At 29.0% G+C, this 23584-nt stretch overlaps 1 protein-coding gene across 2 annotated transcripts in view; it reads left to right on the plus strand.

Annotated features, from left to right (window-relative positions):
• The window catches only part of LOC139426078 (QRFP-like peptide receptor), a 240336-nt gene that overhangs the window by 140900 nt on the left and 75852 nt on the right, over positions 1–23584 (plus strand). For both annotated transcript variants that reach the window (XM_087167503.1, XM_087167504.1), the window contains exon 2: positions 15272–15459. In XM_087167503.1, the coding sequence (XP_087023629.1) occupies positions 15272–15459 (188 nt within the window). The remainder of the gene's footprint in view (positions 1–15271; positions 15460–23584) is intronic.

A 23584-nucleotide genomic window follows, 5' to 3' on the forward strand; every position in this document is an offset into this window, starting at 1 on the left:
ATCAATTTAGTGTCGTAAGTTTTAATAGAGGAATTATTAGCTGAATTAAGAATCATAGATGCAAACGGCATATTTGACGAATATGGAAGTACGCAAACATCACCTTTTTTTTTCTCTTCCCCAAGCTTTGGACACGTGCCTAGGTCATTATGGGCCCTTTACCATATGGCCCAAAGCTTGGCTACTGGTCCGGCTCCACCCCAGCCTAGGAACGAGCCCAGTCAGCAAGAATTTGTTGAGAATTTAGATATGTACAAGGTCACAATGTTTGAAAAGATACAAAAGATTAAATGTAGTACAAGTTAATAACACATAATAAAAAAAATAAAGAAAGAAGTATAAAAAGAAATACAAAATAAACTTAAAGGCCGTAAACTGTTTGTTTTTGCCTAAACTAAATAAACAATTTTGAAGAAAAAAAATTCCCCTCGTGTTTTTGCTTTTTTTTTATACAGAAACTGAGGCTGAAAACAACCTCAAAAAAGTTTAAGAGGTAATAAACACTTTCAAGGTTTGATTAAAATTTTAATAAGGAGTCGTTTTCTGCTAGAAAGTTCATTATGTTAATTAATTTAGAACGCAAACATCACTACCACCATCAATTAAATAATGACGTCGGGTTTTGAGATCATGAATAAGAAAGCGACTAAGCCGTTTGCTTGAAAATCACATTGCGCCACGTGAAATTTCTCAGTTAGTTTTCTTGAAAATGGCATGGGGGTCTGCATTTCTTTGCTTTATCTTCAAATGTTTCGTGATACCAACAGATATCACCAGATTGTACACTACGCGGAGTTTGTAAACTGCGCATTTTACCATATTCTGGTATTTTTCACCATTTCACGATACTTTTTTTTAAATTCAGGTAGAAGTGTAAGGGGTCCCACCTTCTTGCTACACACCGACGCATAATTAAATGTATTTTCAACTTTTCAAAACTTAAAACGTGCAGAATTTACAGGGAACCCAGAATATATTGCAGATTAAAATAGTTCTAATGTTTTTAATCTGATCGCGGTGCTTTCCAGTTTAAGCACCAAAACTTTAAAATCATTTTACTTTGTGTAAGACCTAGTACAGCCATAGAAAATTGACTATACCCAGCCAATTTCTGGTTAAATGATGTATTCTAAACATGTAGGAGAAATTTTGTAGCAAATTAGACAGACCTAGTCCTTTTAAAATGTTCTGAAACTGTAAAATAAAATGAAATATTAATCCCAAGTAACTGAAACGTTAGGATAATACTTTTTAAAAAAGGTTAATTCGCTTCAATAAATAAACTGATTGGAAATAACAGTCGGCGTGATTCAAGAGTAAAAAATTAGAAGCCCAAGACTTAACAGGAGGGAATGTGAAAAAACAAAAGTGATTTAAAATACAAAAATAAAGTTGTCAAGAAAACGATTCCATTTTTGAACACTAGAAGCATGTGGACTGTTATTTCTAATCCGTATATTTTTGAAGCGAATAAGCTTTCAATCAATTTGTATCTTAAATTATTTTCTTGCAAAATATGTTTATGACAGCAAATAATGAAATTTTATTTGAAAAATAAGTTTTATTGTTAAAAATATGTTTGGCTCTACAGAAAAGCATTTTTTGAAAATAGTAGTTTTAAATATATATTTTTCGTCAAATAGTTCTAATTACAAAAAAAAATTTAATAAAACAACTTAATTCAAAAGTCAAATTTTGCAATTTATAAAATTTGATTTCTTTCAACATTGTTAACTCATTTTTGAAATGAAATATTCAACAATTAGAAGTTATTCGAAATATTCATCATTTCTGGTTGAGCGTGACGATCCGTGAGAAGATGTAATTTTCTAAAAGCAGAAGTTTTAAATGTAAATAGCTCGTTATTTGTCTTTGAAAAGTTTGTATAAAGTTTCGTATAATTTCTTCGCTAGTTCGTTTTTCTTTGTCTTAAAAAAGATAAAAACGAAATTGCTACATTGCAAAGATATTCGATTCAATGTTATTCTGCTTTCAGCTAAGCTTATTATGTTCCTTACTTTTAAAGTAATTCCCTTAAATTTCTTTCTTTTTAAAAAAATTTTATCCCGAAATTTATTGTTATAGCTATTTGTCTATTATAACTTGGAATAAAGAACATATTCTGTAAGCTAATGTATGCAATCTAATATATGCATCTAAAATATGCAATGCATTCGTAAAATTCCAAAAAAATCATTTTTTCTTTTGCTTTTTAGCTAAAGCTTTTATTGCAATACTTTTCACTCTTTTAAATTAGATTTAAACCTTGCTGGTCGATAAAACTACGGTCTAATTTATCATATTTTACCTCATTTTTTTTATCTTAAGCACTCTAAGTTTAAGTGGCACAAACATTATCTTATTGTTACGTTACAAATTTCTTAGAAATACTAAACTTTAAAAGCAAGAGTTATGCAAAAAAAAAATATTTTTTTAATTAACATTTCTTTTAACAGAGTAAATGAACTCAGATAAAATTAGTATTTTCTTGAACAAGTATATTCCTTTTTCATTATTAAGGGGGAGAAGTACTTTTATAGGAAAACAAATTATTCCAGAAGTAAGTTTTCAACATTTTATATATGTTTCAAACTGTACACATAACTAAGCATTATCTGCCTAATTTAAGGTTGTCTGTGCGTATTTTTTATTATTATTTAATGTAAATCTTTCTGAAAATATACCATTCAGAAAATTTTCACATCAGTATTTAAAGTATTTTCATGTAATTAGACTGTCTGTATACAACTATTCATTTATTTATCTATTTATTTTTCTACCTATGTATTTTTTTATCTATTTATCTTTCTATCTCAATCTATATCGTTTTTCAGACAATAAAGACACGAACGCTTTTTCATAAAAGTTTATTCTGATAAGTATAATTGACAATAATACATAAGTTAAAATTATAGGCAAATACAAAAGTTACATTTAACTACATAAGTTACATTTTTAGTAAGCATAATTGTAATTTTAGTTTACATAATTGCTATTTAATAAACATGAATATAAGTTGCGCTTAATGACAAACTTTGAGTTAAAATCTTTCAAAATTTTAGATTTGTAGTTCTAAGTTTGATACTCATGATATTGAAATGATGGCAGAAAAAAATAATTTTGCTTCTGTCAAAAACCCGCCATTAAGTTTGCAGATCGATTAGTTTGGCTTGTGATAAAATGTTTGGTAAAGCTACGTGAAAAAAAGAGTAAATAATTTCACATCTGGGCATTATTTGGACTTTTTTCACGTAGTTGGAATTTATCCATACGTAGCAGAAATTTAAACCGTTCTTTGCCGGCTATTCTATCTTTATTTTGCCTGATTTAAAAAAACAATCTTAATCTTAGTATACAATTTTTTTTTCATCTTTTTTGTCAGGTAATAATAGTTTTAACAAAGAAAAATTGCTATTTGAAAACGATACTAACGCTAATCAAATAAGTAATACAAATTTCTAATGCAACTGTTGAAAACAAAGTTAACACTTTTAGCTTAACTGATTTAAATAAACAATCAACAGATATATAATATAAAAAAGATGCAACAGATATATAACATATAACAGATATATAATATACTAATTCGCTGATTATTTTTCTTTTTTTTCATTCAGTACGAAGGGGGGAGGGATTTCAGATAGTATGAAAGGTTATTGAAAATATCTTCCATAAAATAATTCCTTAAAATAATAATTCTTCCATTAAAAAATATTAAAAAAAGCCTTTACGTAAATTCTAAATTCATTTAATGACATAAAATTCAAACTAAATCTTGCTATGCATATTTAATGAAAATAAAAATAAATTTTAAGAACTGTAATTATATTTTTATTTGATCGCATTCTTTATTGTGACTATAAACTATAGACAATTAAGCCTAGAACCATGCATCTCAGTAAAAACTAGTTTTTTTCACAAAAACTCATAGTTTTAAATTAAATTGAGCTTTGTTTTTTCGTTAAAATATGCTTGTTTTTTTAAAATATTCTGTAGCTATTCTTTGGCAAAAACTGAAGTGTCCTCCGGAAATTTTAAAGTGCCTTCATTTTTATTTCATTGTAATTGCCGTACTCTTTCTTTTCACAAAATCTTTTAAAAATGCTTTTGCAGCATTCGTCAGAATTTAACATAAATTATGTTTTACGTATTTATTTTATGAATTAATATATAAGGTATGCTCTTTTTCCCTAGAAACAAATGCGTCGACATAACGCAATTAAATTTATTAGAACAAATCATGAAATGTCAGTATTTATTAAATTATAAATGTGTTAAAAAATTTGTTATCACGCTTTGTTGATGGAAGAAAATAAAACTTATTTTTCAATAGAAATGCATTAACCAAGCCAAATCATGTCAATATTCTTCTTTAGAATATGAGGATGTGTCTTTAAATTGTCGTAGATCTTTCTTTGTTCCATAGTTTCTTATAATTAATCGCAGCAAAAATACATTGACAACATCGGGAAATTTAGTAAATAATGCTTTTCTTTTATACTTTTCTTAATCACACAAAGTTAAAGTACAAAATTAAAGCCTCGGTTTAGAGTATACAGGTAAAAGCAATTAAAGGAAGAAATGTTTTTTTTTTTTTTTTTTGTGTTACATGTTACATTGACATTAACCAGACTAAGGACAAAACATTATAAGGGCAAGAAAAATCTCATCCTGATAATACCAGATGATATATGAACTGCAAGAACAGCCAAAATTCCCAACTAACACCAAAAACCGATCTTTGAATGGCCAATTTTTACTGCAAATGTCTTAAGGTTCCGTATGCTTCCACTTAAGAAGATCTCTTATAGCTCCGAAGCTCCAGAGCTGGTGGTTGCATAATGGCATTCAGAGCTCCTTTAATGGCATTTAGAGAACAACCCTCTTCCATGGACACAGCAACAACGACGAGAGTTTTTTTTTCAAAAAAATTTCTTTTATTCGAAAGTTACTGCAAATTTAAGTGCGTTTAACATAGATCGATAAAGCTCCCGGGTGGTCTCTTGCGGTATTTCCTGCCAAATTCGATCCAATTGTCGAACGAGGTCAACAACATTCCGTGCCAGATGCAATCGCCTTCCCATCATATCCCAGACATGCTTGGTGGGAGAGAGATCTGGTGATCTGGCAGGCCAAGGAAGAGTTTGACAAGCTTGCAGACAGTTCATAGCAACGCGTGCCGTATGTGGTCTGGCATTGTCCTGCTGAAAAACCAGCCCAGGGAGCTGCAAAAGGAACGGCAGCAAAACAGGTCTTAGGATGTCGTCGACGTACCGCTGTGCAGTAAGTGTACCTCCAATGACGACCAAAGGGGTCCGGCTGTGAAAGGAAATGGCACCCCAGACCATAATGCCTTGTTGAGGGCCGGTGTGGCGTGCAATAGTGAAGGCAGGATTCCCCCTCTGCCCTGTGCGTCTCCAAACACGTCTTCGATGATCGTCGGGACACAGTTGGAAGCGGGATTCGTCGCTAAAGACTATGCGTCCCCAGTCGGCATCATTCCAGCCTGATCGAGGGTCGATTTTGCGCGTCTTAGTGCGTTCTTGGTTCGTCGATTTTTTTGTTATAGAGTGTACTTCTCTTCATTGAGTCAAACAATCTGTATTCCTTAGATTATTTTTTTCTAGTAGAAATGATTATTTTACAAATCTAGGTATTCATTTATTTCGCTACGATTAACACATTAACAAAATATTCTTACATTAAAGCTACAATAATTGCAAACCTTAAAAGATGAGATAATTAATGTTGACTGAGAAGTAATTAAGGGTGATTGACAGGAAAAGCTCAGTTAATTTATAAATTCAATTATTTTGACAAGGAAAAATTGTACTTCTTAAATAGTGTTATTTGATGCTAAATTAAAAACATCCGTATCGTTACTTTTTGTCCCATGATACAATCTGTTTTGAAACAATATTTCCTCTTGGAACACTATTTTTTCTCTCACGGGAATTGCATGCAAGTTTCCTCTAGCAAACAAAATATGTATATACGATAAAGAAAATATAAAAATGTCTTTTAAGACTGTTTTTTTTATACTGTTCAGGAATTTGTAAGTAATCCCAAAATGAGCAGGATTAAATATACTTTCACTATATAAAACTATTTTTTCGCTTCTGATTCAAGCATAAAGGGAAAACTTCTTTTCTGGTATATATTTCTCTCAAGAAAATCAGTTAGGGAATCGAGGATCTAAAAATGATGCAGTGATTTTCAAAATTATTTTATTCTGATGCTGATTAAAACGTTATTATAACTGGCCATAAAATTTTCTTAAATCTAAAACAGTTGCTTGCGACTTAATTCTTTTCCATTAAATTTTTTTTACAAATGTACCTGTTAGAAAAAAATTTAATTTGAGACATAAAATATATGTGAATAAAGCAAAACAACGTGAACAATGTTCAAATAGAAGCCCAAAATGGACATGCTAATGGTTTATTTCGATAAGCAACTTTTGTCAAGGTCTTCCTTAGTGACCGAAATGACAGACAAAAGTAATGAAACAAACAAAACACTTTAAAAATTTAGGAAAAAAAGTAATTAAACCAATAGGGGAAGAGGAACAAACTTGAACAAGATAATAAAGGAAAGGAGATAAGAAATATGTGGGAATATTGGGGTACAATAAGTAGTAACTAAATTAGATTAGATTTTAAAACATTAATATATATATATATATATATATATATATATATATATATATATATATATATACTATATATACAGGGTCTTTATAATTAAAGTTCCACTTTGAAATGGCTATAAAAATAAAACTACCCGACCAAATGTCATCAAACTTGGTAAATGTCTATAAGAGGTCATGGGATTTTAGTTCCCGCAAAAAAAAAAAAAAAAAAAAGTTCAAAAATTCACCACCAGTGGAGAATGGCGCTGTATGCAATAGTGTTAAACAAATGTGAAATATGAAAATTTGTTTTACACGTCTTTTACCGTAAATTTGCCTTAAACCTTGCGGTGTCATTGGACCTCGGCGTTTTCCTCTTACAGTACGTAACTTTTGTAAAGCCCTCCGTTCATTGCTGTCGCATTCATAGTAACATTTCACGAGCAAAGCACAGTCTTGCATGGTAACAGACATTGTCGACTCAGAACACTGACAGCTCAGACAAGGCGCCTTACTTTTATAACTGCAAAGTCACATGACGTTTACATTTGTTTAACACTGTATACAGTGCCATTCTCCACTGGTGGTGAATTTTTGAACTTTTTTTTTTCGTTTTTTTTTCTTTTTTTTTTTCTTTTTTTTTCTTGTTGCGGGAACTAAAATCCCATGACCTCTTATAGACATTTACCAAGTTTGATGACATTTGGTCGGGTAGTTTTATTTTTATAGCCATTTCAAAGTGGAACTTTAATTATAAAGACCCTGTATATATATGCTGTCTGTATATATATATATATATATATATACTGGAAAAGTCATTAATCAAATTATTCTAAATTTTTTTAAACATGGAATGATGCCCAGAATTCAAGGTTGATAGATGAAAAGCAGTGTTGACTGATTTTAGCAGAAGAAAGCTAAAACCCATGATTCGGATTTTACAACTAAATAGGGCAATCGAGGATTGTAAAATTTCCTGATTTTGGACAGATCCTTTGAGTTTTTAGGTCGAAGTTTAAGGATGCGTTTAGTTTGTCCTATGTACGCACATTGACACGAAATTTGATAAATACCCCAGCTATTAATATCAACCTTTGGAATATTAAGGTTGAAGTTCAATTTGTTAGCGGAGAAGAAAACGACTTCAAATTCAAATTAATTTTTTAAAAAATTTAATTTGGGACGGGTTTTCGGATAATACGATAAAACAGTTCGAAATAAATTTATTATAGATTGAGTTAGTTACATCAGAAAATCCACGATCAAGCGTGATAGGTTTAAGATAAAGGTTGGTTAAAAGACCAAAACTATAATATATCCATTTTCTACCTCAATTTGGGCTTCATTCACGTTGATTTGCTTTATTTATACGTAAAACAAAGAATACCCTACCTTCATTTGAATTTTCTTAAAAAATAAATATTTTTAAAAACACTTTACTTTTTAAAATGTAAGATATTCTCCACAAATAACGCAATTAATTACAAAGATCCTATAATAAATTAATAACAAAGATCCTATTATCCGCAATTAATAACAAAGATCCTATAATTCTTGAAAAATAAATATTTTTAAAAACACTTTACTTTTTAAAATGTAAGATATTCTCCACAAATAACGCAATTAATTACAAAGATCCTATAATAAATTGATAACAAAGATCCTATTATCCGCAATTAATAACAAAGATCCAATAATTCTTGAAAAATAAATATTTTTAAAAACACTTTACTTTTTAAAATGTAAAATATTCTCCACAAATAACGCAATTAATTACAAAGATCCTATAATAAATTAATAACAAAGATCCTATAATAAATTAATAACAAAGATCCTATTATCCGCAATTAATAACAAAGATCCTATAATTCTTGAAAAATAAATGTTTTTAAAAACACTTTACTTTTTAAAATGTAGGATATTCTCCACAAATAACGCAATTAATTATCAAAGATCCAATAATAAAGAAAAAACTCTTCAGAACTTAAATAAATTTTAAAAAGTACAATTTCAGAATTCAATTTTTTTTCATCAGGATAATTAGACCTCATAATTTTAAATTTTGACTTTTAATGCACAATAATATAGAAATCAAAGCTGTAATTTTTTGATATCTTATAATTCTAACATTTCGGTTATTGCTAAAATTAATTTAAAGAGTTATAAAGAATGATTAAAAATTATTTTCTTGAAAGAAATCTTAGTCAAATAAGTTTTATAATTATAGGCAAGTTTTTTTCTTAAATTTGTGAAATCAGTTTTACAAAAATATAGCTAAAAATGAAAGAAATAAAGCTAAGTAGTGGGCTCCCACTGTTCGTTGAATCTTCACAACAACCAAAATTTGCTATTCAATCTTATACAGTTTGCTTTGCAAACCAAAAAAGAGCATTCCATTCCATCGACTGAAATTCTTTTCAGAATTAATTTCCATTTTTAAACTCATTATGAAGCATTTTAAGCGTTCTGTGCTATTTATATCTCATGTGCAGGCTATTCTAAAAATCTTATAATTGTTCTTTTAATGCTAATTACAGCACCGGTGTGCGAATTTATTATTCAGACTTAAAACCCCAAATTAAAAATATTTATTGCATTTAGTCAACTGAGATAAGTTATTTTCACTCTTCCTCCTCACTTCAGTTTATTTTCTAACATTATTTAATTATTCCGTTTCTTTTAAAATATTTGAAGATAAATCTGATAGCTATCGTCTAAAACAATATACAGTTGTAAATGTGAGCGTTTTGAAAATTTTAAAACGTAAGGAATTGAACATTTTTAAAAATTGCATTATTATTTTAGATGCTATAAAATAAATCTACAATTCCCAGCTCTATTTTAAAAATTTTAATTTCATCACATAGAAACTATATTCAAACTCATACAAAAAAGCTATTTAATAGAAGAAAAACACATTCCGACAATTGAAAAATTAAAAATATCCATTTTTAAAGTATCAAAACTGTTGCACCAATTATAATAGTTTTAGAAGCTTTAGTATAAAAGCTGGTAAAGCAAGTCTTTTTATTGCATGATGTTTTGATAGCAATATAGTTGTAACAACACAACTCCTAAAAACAAATTGCAAAAAGATTTTATAGCTAAAAGCTATAAAATCTTTTTTCAATTTGTTTTTGCAAAAAGCAAGACTATTTTCATTTACAGAAAACGACGAAAAATAACTTTCCTTTACCCGTTCAGAATTCACAACTTATCTTTGATTGTGAAAAAAAAACTATTTCTCTTTAAAACATGAAAAAAAAATCATTAGACTTAATAAAATATTTTTCTCACGATAACAGGAATACCCGTACGCTCCTTGCAATTTTCTTTTAAATTGATTTAGAAATATTTTGGATGATTTAAAACTAAGATCCCAGGTGCCTAAAGTATAAATTATTTTTAAAAAATGTTTTCTCCTTGTTCCGACTTCTGATAAAGTTAAATTATAATTTGACAACTTCCGTTTCCCCCAACTGGCATTTTTAAATTAAAACTTGTTCATGTTTGAAATTAAAAATATTATAACTAGAGATTACACAAAAGTGCGACTTGTGAAGTGTAAATGCAGATTATTTAAAGTAAAAAAAAGCAAAAAAAATTAAAGAAAGATGGCGGGTTTAATGTTCCATTTATTTTTATCGAATCTTTCATGCATAACTTTTATTTATTTTATTAACTTTTATATTGATTATTTTCTTATTCATTTGTTGGTTTTAGGTAAAAAAAAACACTTTTATATATTAATAATGCTGGCAACCATATTAAATCTTTCTTTTTTATTTTGGGTAAAATTTAAATCTTCACTTTAATTCATTTTTCAGTTTCATGTTTTTTAATAACGTTCTAAAAATTGCCTAAATTGTTTTGTATATAAAAAAATATTAAGTTAAAAATATTAAGTTCATCTGATCCATATTAGTGATGCATGTTAAATTGTTGAAGCAATTAATTTTTGTTTCAAAAGAATATCATCTCTATCATCAAAAAATAGTGCGAAATATCTTACTTTTTCTTTTAATAACCTATTTGAAAATAGGAAGAAAAATAACTAAAAGAGCCTGATGTTTTTGTCTTTTCAGTTATATTTCTTGTCTTTAATTTATTACAATTTTAATAATTAAGGAATAATGCTCGCACTAAATATTTTTAGAATCAAATATAAAAATTTTTTCTGTATTATGGAGAAATCGTATCACTACTTCCTTTTTTCCTGTCTCTATCAGCACAATTGCTAATTTTTTTCCCAAAGTGAATTTTTAAGGAAAAATAAGTCATTCCATACTTTTGTATTCAATGTCTAGGTATTTTACATAATTCCAAAACACAAAAAGATCAAGAATAAAAAAAAGGATAAATAAAAAGATTTCATTTAAAAATTAAAACTTACTTTTTAAACAAAGATGCACGTTAATTAGACAAAACCATCAGGAAGCCTGAAATCCTGCATGCGTAGATAAAGATAAAGTAGAAAGTCCAGTCAATCGTTGGAATACATGCAAGAGCTGTTTGAGATAGCTAAGTATCGGTTAGTTTATTTTATACTTTACTGGGTTTTCTTTTGTCCTTATAAAGGAAAAATAGACAAAACATGAATTATTTACCATTTCATACTTTATCGTCCGAATTCCGGAAATATATTTTTCCCAATGCCCACCTGTATTAACATTTTTGGTCAATTCAGGCATTTACAGGGCAGATTTGTTGGCCTTTCTTTCAGGGGCACCATATTAGGTGGGCCAACGTAGCTCCCACAGTGAGGACAGATAGTACAGAGAAGGAAAGAACATCCATACCTTGTCCGGGATTCGAACCCAGAACCTTTCTGATGCAAGGGCAGTTCCCTAACCCCTACACAGGCCGGTCGGCTTTCCGGAAATATAGTTCTGTGTAATTCCTGAATTTCATTCCTTCGGATTATTTTGCCCATACAATGTATAATTATGTTGTTTTCTTGTAAGGGGGAAAATGTTTCCAAATTCCGACCATTGACTACTGATGTCAAGATGATCAAAAAAGAGATTAAAAGAACAAAAACCAGTTTATTTGTCTTGTGGAATTCAGATGCGTTTACCTTTGTCTTACCTTCACCAAACTAGCTGCAAACGTATTATTTGTATGGAGTTCAAAAAAAAATTGTATATCATAAATAAATCGGTACTAAACAGCATTACACTGTAAAAGATTCTCGTTTATCTTAAAAACAAATATGGCGACAACTATTTTACACCAAAGTTATGCTTCCCTAAGTGTTCCGCAGCAACATGAGTGTTCTCTTACACTTAGTGTAAAATAGCCACTCTCATTTTTTTTTCGTATTTAGTAGCACTAAAATTTATAATTACAGTCCTATACGATTTGCTTGAGAGTAAGTAAAAGGTATTTTTACGTATAAAATATAAAGTAAAATAAAAATCATTAATTTAGAATGCAAATATAGTACAATAATTCTTAAAATTAGTTTGTAAATCAAACATACGCGTAGCACAGAGGGAATATAAAGGTGAATTCGAAATAGGCTTAACAGAACCGAAACGGATAGAAATAATACATGATTAAATCACTTCGCACTGTTCACAGACATTTTGAAATTAAAATATATAGCTATGCTCATTGCATTACTTAAAACATACTTTTTTAACGGCAACCTTTTGTTTCGGTTGATGTAGAGCAGTGTCGGGTGCTGAAATTGCCCTTACACGCAGTCCAAGTTTCAGAATCGTAGCAAAAACGGTTTCGGAATTATAAGAGAGTGAAAAAAAGTCTCAAACTCTTTCTTTTCTTATAATAGCTAAACAGTTTTTTAGATTATGTTGATCCCTTTTATGGACTTTAACAATACCTTTGTTAGAGTTTGAACAGATAAATATTTAACTGTAACTCTTAATGTGCATAGTTTTTTTTTCCATTGCCATTTCCAACGTCCTTTTTCATAAGAATTCTGAAAATATGTATTAAGGACAGCCAATACGGAACACCCCAATTACGTCAATTTTTATACTTAAATCATTTTACTGTAGTTTTCGTTGTGTAGCGTTAGATTTTTAGGGTGAGGACGAACCTTTAAAACTCTGTTCGGAATTAAAAATTTAAACAAAAAATATCTAAGACGATTTTATTCGAAAATACTCTTACTTTTTTTTAAAAAAAAACAGATGAAGTGTCTCTTAAATAAATTGAAATTAATTTATAATTCAAAACTAAACTCAGAAGATGTAGTTAAGGAAAAAATAATGAGAGGAAATTAAGCCTGAGAAGTTAAATAAAAAGTTTTGGAAACTTTTCTTAATATCAAAAGAATTTTTCTTCATAAAAGAAGTTTAAACTTCAAGTTGATGCCTTGATGGTTTCTTTTTCCGGGAAACAGATTTTTAATACATTTACTTTATCTCTCAAATAAAATAAAAACATAAGTTTCAACGAAATATTTATTTTTTTCGTTCTTTTTGCTTCAGATTTCTTCTCGATTTGTTTCATTTTTATTTGCAAAAAATTATTCTCTTCATTTATTGCTTTTGAAAAAGTTTCTCTTTATTTTTTAAGCGTTGGCTTTTATAAAATGTTATTTTATCATTATATATTTGAATATTAAATTATTTTAATTAATCTGCTAAGTGCGCAATTACTCCTTTACTCATTGAAAAAGCGCATCGTATAAATGATCTGAATGTATCGGTAATAAATAATTTTAAAATTAAATTCATAGACATATAGATTGAAAATCAGATAAGAAATCAAAAGATGTAATAAGTAGATATGTTTATTTATCGGACAATGTGAGGAAAGATAACGTACTTAAGCTTCATATTCATTTACTTTTGAATACAATATATGGTATGGCATATATGGTAAGTATATATATGGCGTAAATATCCGAAAATTTAAAAATTTCTTTCAACCTTTATGTCTTATAAAATGAATTGAAACAATTTAATTTCCTCTTAGAAGATGGTGAAATCCTCCCTCCCCCGCAAAAAGATTAATTTTAGGTGGTGTAACATCAGGTGTGGTAACATTAAGTGGAGTAATATGATGAAAGTGGGAGGAAAGACAATGTATAGATAACAATAACAAACAGGATATGAAGGTTTATTTTCATAAATGTGAGGTAAAAAACTAAAATTTGGGGAATTAAAACACAAAAATTTAGAAAAACCGTAGGAAATAAATTTTAATCCTTGTTATTTCAGCAAAAACATTGAGCATGTGCAAAAGAATAGCTCCTTAAGTACTAGATATAAAGCTTTATTTACGTATTACACGAACTCCTCGTCACCTTGTCATCGTCATTTTGAATTTAAACTCGTTTATCAGCATTCAAACTATAATATCCCTTCAAAACTACGAGTTGTATTTTGAGCATATTATACGAAGGAAAGAAAATTCGTTTCATGACGAAATCCAAATATTTCAAGCACATCTGGAAAAAATACACTTGAGTCTGCACAGCTGGGAATTTCATAACCCAAATATTGAAATCCATGAATTGCTCGAAGCCCTAATGAAGTACAAGTATTTCAAAATACACATTAGAGAAATACAATTCTGCACGACACACAAAGTGATCTTTACTTATTTTTCCTGTTGAGAGTCTCTTGGCACAAATATTAAAATCTTAAACAAACAACGAAGTAAATAAAATCTTACGAATTAGAATTAAATTTCATTATTTATGTACACTAACTAAATGTATAAATAACTTGCACTTGAATAAACGTTAAACTGGTATAAAATGAGACATGTTCATTAAACATTGAATTATTTGATATACAGCTTATGGAAAATTATATTTTAAAAGTTTTGCGTCACTTTTGTCCAAATTTTTTTTAATTTATTTGTCAATTTTAACATCAAATAAGCCGGGATAGCCTGGTCGGTAGGGCGCTGGGCCCATGTCCGAGAGTTCGTTGGTTCGAACCCCGCCGGTCGAAGAATCCCCGTGTAGTTGGTGACTGATGCACGTTAAAATTCTGTTGAGTCGCAAAGTTCTCCATGTTCCCATAACAAATCAATACCTCTTAGGGTACTGGATTGGAGATCGATCGTTCTCTAATTCAGGTCAAAATTACGATCCATGAATGAATGAATGAATGGATGTATGAATGGGTCCACCTTATAAACAGGTGTGACGTATGGTGTGACAGAAGTCGAATTCTTGGCCATAGATGGCGCCACTGAAAAACAAGAATCGCACACTCTGCCTTAAATTTGCTCGGTTTCACCAAGTAGGCTTACTCGCGTGGCAAATGGCATTAGAACCAAACCAACCCAATATCGAATAATAATCGGCGTCCTTATTTCGTAATTACACTAGATAAAAACATCGTTATCGATGAAATCTTACTTAAAAAAAGTAATAAATAAAATAATAAAACTTTTAAGAATAAACTGATAAATTGTATACAAAAATATTTTTGACTGAGATTAAAGTTTTTCACTTACGCAGAATGTACTATTATAATTTAAATAAAATAATTGTGCCTGTGTCTGCTGTAACTAATCCAAACGAATGTTATGATTTAATTGAACACATCTCATGACAATAATTTGTTTGTCTCGTAATAATTATTTATAATGCATTTTAAGACGAAAAGTCATTCTTAATTTTATATTTGAGAACTTTTCATTTCCTTTCAGTGACGTGTTTGACAGCAAGCGTGCTCACCTTATCAGCCATATCATGTGACCGCTTTGTGGCCATCATATTCCCCTTACATGTGCGCATCACTAAACAAAGAACGAGTGTGGTTATCAGTATCATATGGTTTGTTTCAGCTGCTGTTGCTACTCCTTTTCTTTTCATTCGCAAGTACAGGACATTTGAAGTAAGTATTAAAATTTTATTTACATTATGCATTTTTTGAGCATTAATATTTGCGTTCATTGTAATAGCAGAAATAAGCGAAACGGTATTACTCGGCACTTTTGGGTCCAATTATAGTAGCTGTCAATTCAGTCCAGTGAAATCAAGCTCTTCCTTCGAAACAATTAATCTTTCCTATGCGCCATTTATGTCTTAATTTTGCTTAGAATATAAATTTAGAGTATATAGCTTTTTTTTTCAGTTAGCACTTAGTACCAATTTAAATAAGAATAATAAGAATCATTGGCGTCAATAATAGTTAGGCGGTTTTTCACTCTTCTCTTAAATGAAATAGTACCGTTTCCCTATTAATATTGCTTTTAGCGTAGCTATGGAGATGTATTTATCAGGGTGCCAATTTATATTGAGATGGTATATCAGGGGTGTTGAAAGTTTGTATAGTATAGTGGACTAGTTGAAGATTGTGATGAAAACAGAAGGGATGATGAATATAACACTTGAAAATGAAAACCGGATCATATAAAGCTTTTATTTAATATATTTGCAGAGCTCGAGGTACCAATAATCCATAAGAATTTCAGTTGAATCAATTTTGCATAATAATATTAATAAGGGCAGGCCATGGGAGACAAATCCCCCACGACCTGCCTAATCAAAAGCCAAATTAAAAAGTACATGTAATTTGTTCCCATCGGACACAGAAGCATGGATAGGAGATACAAAATTGGCGAATTATCAAATTATAACATAGCCGAAACAAAGCCAATCAGCATATCAATATTGAGTTTAAAAGAATACCTTGGCGATCACAAGTCGCCAACAAATTTATGAGAATTATTACAACCACGCAACTGAAACATTTTTGCGGTTAGAAATTTAAAATAAAAAGTAATTAATAGATTTTTGTTTTCGATTAGAGGCGACAGTGAATTAATAAGTCTGCATTAGTAATGAAATAAAAAGTATCCTTTAGAGAAGAATAAATATTTTAATATTCGTTTTAAAAGATTAAGTCTTCGATTTATTTTAAATATAATTCTATTAATAAAAATAAGCTTAAGTAATGAAAGATATTTTAAAAGATAGGAAATAAATATGTAAGGCCAATTGTGGCATCACAGTACATTATTTTTAAATTCAATTAGTAATTAATTTAGCATCAATAGCTTTAATAATAAAATGGCAATATTTTACGTTTTCCTTAAAAGATTTAGTAACATTTCTCTATATTATTTTTGCTTCATAAGTCCATAGCATATTTTTTTATTTCAATAAGTACTGTTTACTAAAACTAATTATAAGCATCATTTGCGTCTATAATAATTGGATTTTTTACGTTTCTCTTAAGCAAATTCGTACAATTTTCCCAATAATTTTTCATTTTAGCTCATAGCTTATTTTTTATTTCTATTTGTACATATTAAGCCTTATTGTAGTCAGTAATATAGAGATTTCTCAAAGTTCCCCTAACAAAGTAAATACCATTTAATTTTGCTTTTTGGAACATAGCTACTTTTTTAATTACATTATTATCCAATAACAAATTTAATCAAGCATTAATATTAGCGTCAATGAAAATATAGCTATTTTTTACGTAAATCTTATACAAATTATTGTTATTTCTCCATTCATTTTGGTTTTCAAAACTAGAAACTTTTCAATTTTTTTTTTATTTGGATTACTGTTGATTTTAAATTATTTAGTTTAATAAATTCATGATTTAAAAACATAACTATAAATAAGATAAACACGTGATTTCAACTGACATTAGGAATACTAATTTGGTGACGCAATCCTCCAAATACCGATCATTAAGTTTATCTGACATGGCGTATAAAAAATAACTAAATATTAAAGATGTGCAAAAAAAATCCTTTTTTAATGAAGGTTATAAGCTAGAAAATATCACTGATCCTATCTTTAAAAGATTTAAAGGAAGTAGTCTCATTTTTAACAGTGGCGATTTAACAAGCGAGTTTTTAACAAAAGTCAATTTTGAAAAATGCAATTTTTCATACTACTTTACAGAAGACTTCTTATAAGACTCAAGAGCTAACTTTAAAAAGCATGTTTTATTTCTTCCTCGACAAATTTTTTTTAATTACGCTAAAATATGTCAAGTTATATACCTACAGTATTGTATCAGTGTGAATAAAATTGTTCTCAAAATATAATACTTTTTTTATGGTTCAAAAGTGGCAAATTTAAAAAGAGACAGCTTAAATTAAATAATAGAAATTTGAATAATAGGTTTGTGTGCATACCTCCTTCATGAATATTTAGTCCTTAAAAAATTTTTAAAATAATAGTTTGATTTATAAAACCAAATAAACCCAAATTTTTCTTTTTTATAAACCAGTGGAACGAAATATCTCAAATACATGAAACAATATTTCAAGAAAAGATTTTCTGATGTGTCTACTTTTGATACAGCGCAATGCTGCGGTTATCAATAAAAAGCCATGATTATATCGAATATCCTGTTGTTTTATATTTACATTGCGCAAAAGAAAAGACAGACCACCCTGAATTACTTTTGATCTAATGATCGGGTCTTCAAGTTCTAGGACCCAATCTCAATAGGTCGAGGGGTACTACCTCAAATATGCTAAATAATTAGTGCAGACAATATTTTAAGTAACGAAATCAGACACAAAGATGCCTTTTTCTGAATAAATATGCCTTTTTTTTCAATGAATTCGGATTTATGATCTATAAAATATAGAGGGTATCCGCAATCTGAAAGATAGTGGCCTAATAGTTTAGTTAGGAGAGCAGTCCAAAGTTTGGAACCCTTCATGTTAATTTTAGTTTTTGCCTATTTCGACATATCTCTAGAATGTTATAAGTTAATCGAAATATTGCTGCTGTTGTTGACGTACGCCATTACGGCAGAGGAGGTGCGATTGTTCTTATTTCCCAGTGGCGCCATCTATGGCCAAGAATTCGATTTCTGCCTCACCCATACGCTATGCCCTTTTATAGGGTGGACCCATTCACACATCCATTCATTCATTCACTGATCGTAATTTTGACCTGAATCAGAAAACGATCAATCTCCAATTCAGTATTGATTTGTTATGGGAACATGGAGGACTTTGAGACTCGACAGATTTAACGTGCATTAGTCACCATTTACTACACGGGGAGTCTTCGGCCGGCAGGGATCGAGCCCACGACCACTTGGACATGGGCCCAGTGCCCTACCAACCAAGCTATCCCGGCCCAATCGAAATATTTTAACACACACTTTTTTATAAAAATTCATTTATCCAAAGATAAATGCAAGCAAAATATTGTTCTTAATAATTATTATTTTAATTTATTATTATTTTAATTTAATAATAGTCCAAAAAAATTTTGATTTGTATGGTCTTCAATTTTTATATCATTTAAAAAAATATAATTTCAAAGAATATAATATTAAAGTAGACATTCAGTAAAATTGTGGAAATTACAATCTTACCTTCTTGTTGTCAAAAGTACTTGAAGTTAATTCAAAATACCAATTGACCCAACTGATTAGAAAATTCAGTAAATGGAGTGTGACTATTCAGTCACTGTCAGGACTCAAACATAGAAAAATCTGTTTGATTAGTGATCACACTAATACCTGTAACATGTCGCCACTCAGTGCAACCCTTTTGAAAATCAGATGAAAATCAATGCTGAAAACTTAGTTGTGATGCTATTGAGGATTTTTAAAAAAGGCTTCCATGGAGTTTTCTTTATTGGCATTAACCAAGACTTCCTTCCTTAAACTTTACTGTAAAAGAAATGTTACCATTGTGACTACATTTTTGAATAATTTACTTAGCGTTAAAGGAATTGAACAGGAACTGTTTTGGGAAAATCTTGTGTATAAAATGTGCCACATATCTTTGAATTATTACTTAAAGAGAAAGCATAATTAATATCAACTGTAAACTAATTAAAATCTGTTTAATATTTTAGAAAACTAATTCCGTTAATAAACTGCGTAACTGCTTGAGTAGATAACGCGTATTTATATTTACTGTGCAGCTCAAGTTAAATGGAGCTTGCTTTATGGGTTTCAACTCAGAAGAGGACAGTACGTACACCAGCTTTAATGAAAATTTGAGACAACAAAATTAACCACTTTTACTCGCTCTATAGTTAAAATAGTTAACTACGAAGTTTGCAATTGCAGCCTTCTTTTCTGAAGTTTCGTTGTATTCACGCATTTAATTTTCGAAGCAAAATGTATGTGTAAAAAAAGATTGAATTCTCTCCCTTTAATTGGATCATATTAAAAAGTCCGGAGGAAAATATTAATCGTTGTGAAATTTTTTAAGCTTGGAATACATCAGCAAGAATATGGCAGACAATTGCAATAACGCATGGCCACCTTGTTCACCAGGTTTGTCCCGTAGGGTTACGTGGGAGCTATTTGCGTATGAAACAATTGTGGAATCTGATATAAATTTGGATGTAGGAATCATAGGCTTATATGCATGTGGGTATATGCATATATGTTATCTACCTTATAAAAATCCTCAATTCTGAACCGACCCACACCAAATTTGGTGATTATACATACGGTGCAACTAACTGTCGACTTTAAGACTCCCTCCGATTCTCGGGCTACATCTAAAAAAAATTTCCATAGGTTTTGATAAATATTTTATATGTACATGTATATGTTATGTTATATGTTGGGTATATGTATATGTTATATGTATGATAAGTATGGGAATAACCAAATTCGTATTTTAAAAGGTATACCACGTGTTTCTTATATTGATACTTACGCTTTTAAAGCATATTTATATAAACTTAAATAGTGGAAACTCAACAAGAATTAATGATATAAAATAAAAGTTGAAGTCATCGGAAAATTATGGTAAATTCTGATCATTACATTTTAAATGATACTACATGTTATGGATAATTTTTCTTTTAGTGAGTTGAACTTCTATCTGATATAATGATAATTCTAATACTATGAAACTTCACCGTAATATTCCAGTAATAAAAATAAAGGTCTTACATTGGATAACATGAATTTGTTGGCTAGTGATAATAGGGTAATTATTCTTTTCTACATGACCTATACGATGATACTTGGTATAATAGACTCTCTTCAACACGATACTTATAACGCCAATATTAGAAGTATTTAATACCTTGTTTAAGTAAACATTACTAGTGTGAATAATATCTATATAAGCAAGTCTATATAAGCAAGTAAAATGCATTTTTTATGTATTCTTCTTTCGTCTTTGCATTTGTTGATCAAAATACTTTTAAGCTATTTTATATCAATCAAAGATGACTAACATTTCTTAATTCAAATCTAAAAAATGTGAAAAAGCAGAAAATTAAGTACATTGTTTTAAGAAGTCCATGTGATCAAGTAAAACGCAACTTAACGGTATTAAATTACATAGTATTTGCATTCGTTAAATATACTATTTTCGCAAGGTGAAAAAAGTATTTTGTAGTTAAAATTTTCCAAAAAAGTTAACGACTTTTATTATCTTAAGTCCCCGAAAATTAAAAATAATGATTAAGACAAGCCTGTTCCTTCAGTAGAAAAATCTGGAAAAAAAAATTTAAAAAAATTTCTATAATCAAAAAAAAGAAATTTAATTTCGACCAGCTTTTGTTTTCGATTCAGACCATTGTGCTGCGGCCTCGTAAAAAATTTCCAACACTGAGAGATAACAAGAAACTAATGTGATATGAACGGCAAGAAAAACTCTACTAAGCAAATAAAGTTGAGAGGTGTCAAAAGATAGAGCACTAGCCTCCCAATGATGTAATCCCGGTTCGAATCCTTGAGATAGCCGTCGATACGCATTCTGCTCCCGGCTAGCACCGACCACAGTGCAGACTTAAAAATGCCCTCAGCGGTAGAAAGATCATAAGTTAGAGTCCCCTAGCCATTAAACTGACTGTGGGAGTTTTTCGTGGTTTTAATCTCCATGTAACACAAATGCAAGTTAGTTTCATCACGAAAGCTAGTTTTTCCCAATGGTTTATCCAGGAGTACCACTGTCTTCCGGGTTTGGTTCATAAATGCAAGGCCACGGATTAACATTGAGAGTCGTAAACACAAAAATAGGTCGGCTATTCGACGCCGGCTATGAAATAAAAGGAAATTATAAACAAATAACAAATTTAACATTCATTTCGCAGTAAAATTTTTAATTTTTAATTTAAAATTATTCCTCTGAATTGTTATGAATTTTTATAACAAGTAACACAGCCAAAAGTGTGCAATGCTTACTGATTCTAATTCCATTCATACGCATTAAACACCAAAAAGGGAAATACTTAAGCATAACTACGCTAACATAATTTTATAAAACATTACAAATTTTTCATTGCAGTTTTCCAGCAAAATTGTACGAAGTGGAACTTATTCCAAGGCATATCGGGTGAATAAATTGAACCAATTATGGCCTGGAGGTGTAATGTAAAACTTTGCGATTGCATTCGCTAAACTGATTAAATCTCAATTAACGAAGTAATATTTGACTAAACTGTGACAAGTTGTAGACAGAAGTTTGACAGTAATCTTGTTCATAATGGAAATTAGAATAATGAAATAATTGAACTCGGGTGACTTACACAAATCGAAAAGTTAGTAATGAGTTTGCTAAGTTATTTGAAAATATTGAATTGTAATGCTAATGATATGGATATACCAATCAATTTCAGATCTAAAAATTCATCGAGAAAATTTCTTCAGAGAAAGTATTTAATGTACTTAGTAAAATAAAAGAAAATATAGTGACTAATTTTCTTAATGATCAAATATAAATTTTGCAAACTGCATAATGATGGCTTAACACTGGCAGTATTATGCACAGTTTTCATTTTGACAAAATTTCTTCTAGGGTTAGGAATTTTTTCTTTTTAAATTTTTCATTAGTATTTCATTAGTAAATTTTCATTTCTAACTAGTCCAGTATAGCTCGTGAGGATTCTGATATTAAAAAAAAAGTACGAATTTCAAATCAGCATTCAAATTTCATACAGAGGCTGCTCTGTAAAAGCCAAACTTCATATATTTACGGATTCTTTGTCAAAAGTGGAACAAAACAGAATACACACTGGAAGTTTTAAAATGTTATTTAAACGAGAAATATATATATATATATATATATATATATATATATATATATATATATATATATATATATATATATATATATATATATATATATATATATATATATATATATATATATATATATATATATATATATATATATATATATATATATATATATATATATATATATATATATATATGTATCAAATCAAATCAATATATATATATATCAAAATAAAGAATAAAACAAAGAAAAATAATAGACATATGAAGAAAAAAAAGGGGGGAATAATAAGTAAAAAAAATAACAAACAACAGTTTATTTTTTTAAAAAAAATGAAATTTTAATCAAAAAACCGGAAAAAAAGATATAATCTTTTCTTCAGGCCACACGATTATATCCGCAAAACAGAGTGCTTTCTGATATTGTATCAATAAAACCAAAGCAAAATATATTAATACAATAGTGTGAGGAGCACTCAAAAAAATTTTTTATAAAAAATTTTTATAAACATTTTTATACCAAAAATTTTATGTATATATATATATATATATATATATATATATATATATATATATATATATATATATATGTATGTTTAGCTCAATGAAGACAAAAAGGATAAAAAAAATGAGAGAGAAACGAAAATAATTAATAAGTTTTATTAACTGAGCATAAGTTGCAAGTATATAGAACTCATAAAATAAGTTTAAATATTGAGAAAACATGGAAAATAATAAAAATTAAGATAAGAAAAAATAAAGAAAAGAAGAAAAATGATGAAAATAAAATTATTTTTAAAAAACATTTTTAAAAGAAAATTTTTTATGTATCTTAAAATGAAAAAAAACGAGGAAAAAAAACTTATTAAAAGGTTATATCTTTTTTTCTTTATTTTGTTTTCTGGAATCTTGATGTTTTTTTTTAAGATACATAAACAAAATTTTACAGGTTACTTAAAAATAATTTTATTTTTATAATTTTTCTTCTTCTCAATTAATCTTTACTATTTTCCCTGTTTTCTCAATATTTAAACTTATA

The sequence above is a fragment of the Parasteatoda tepidariorum genome, chromosome 7, assembly GCF_982258835.1.
Source record: "Parasteatoda tepidariorum strain Cologne lab strain chromosome 7, Ptep-v5.0, whole genome shotgun sequence".
NCBI lineage: Eukaryota > Metazoa > Arthropoda > Arachnida > Araneae > Theridiidae > Parasteatoda > Parasteatoda tepidariorum.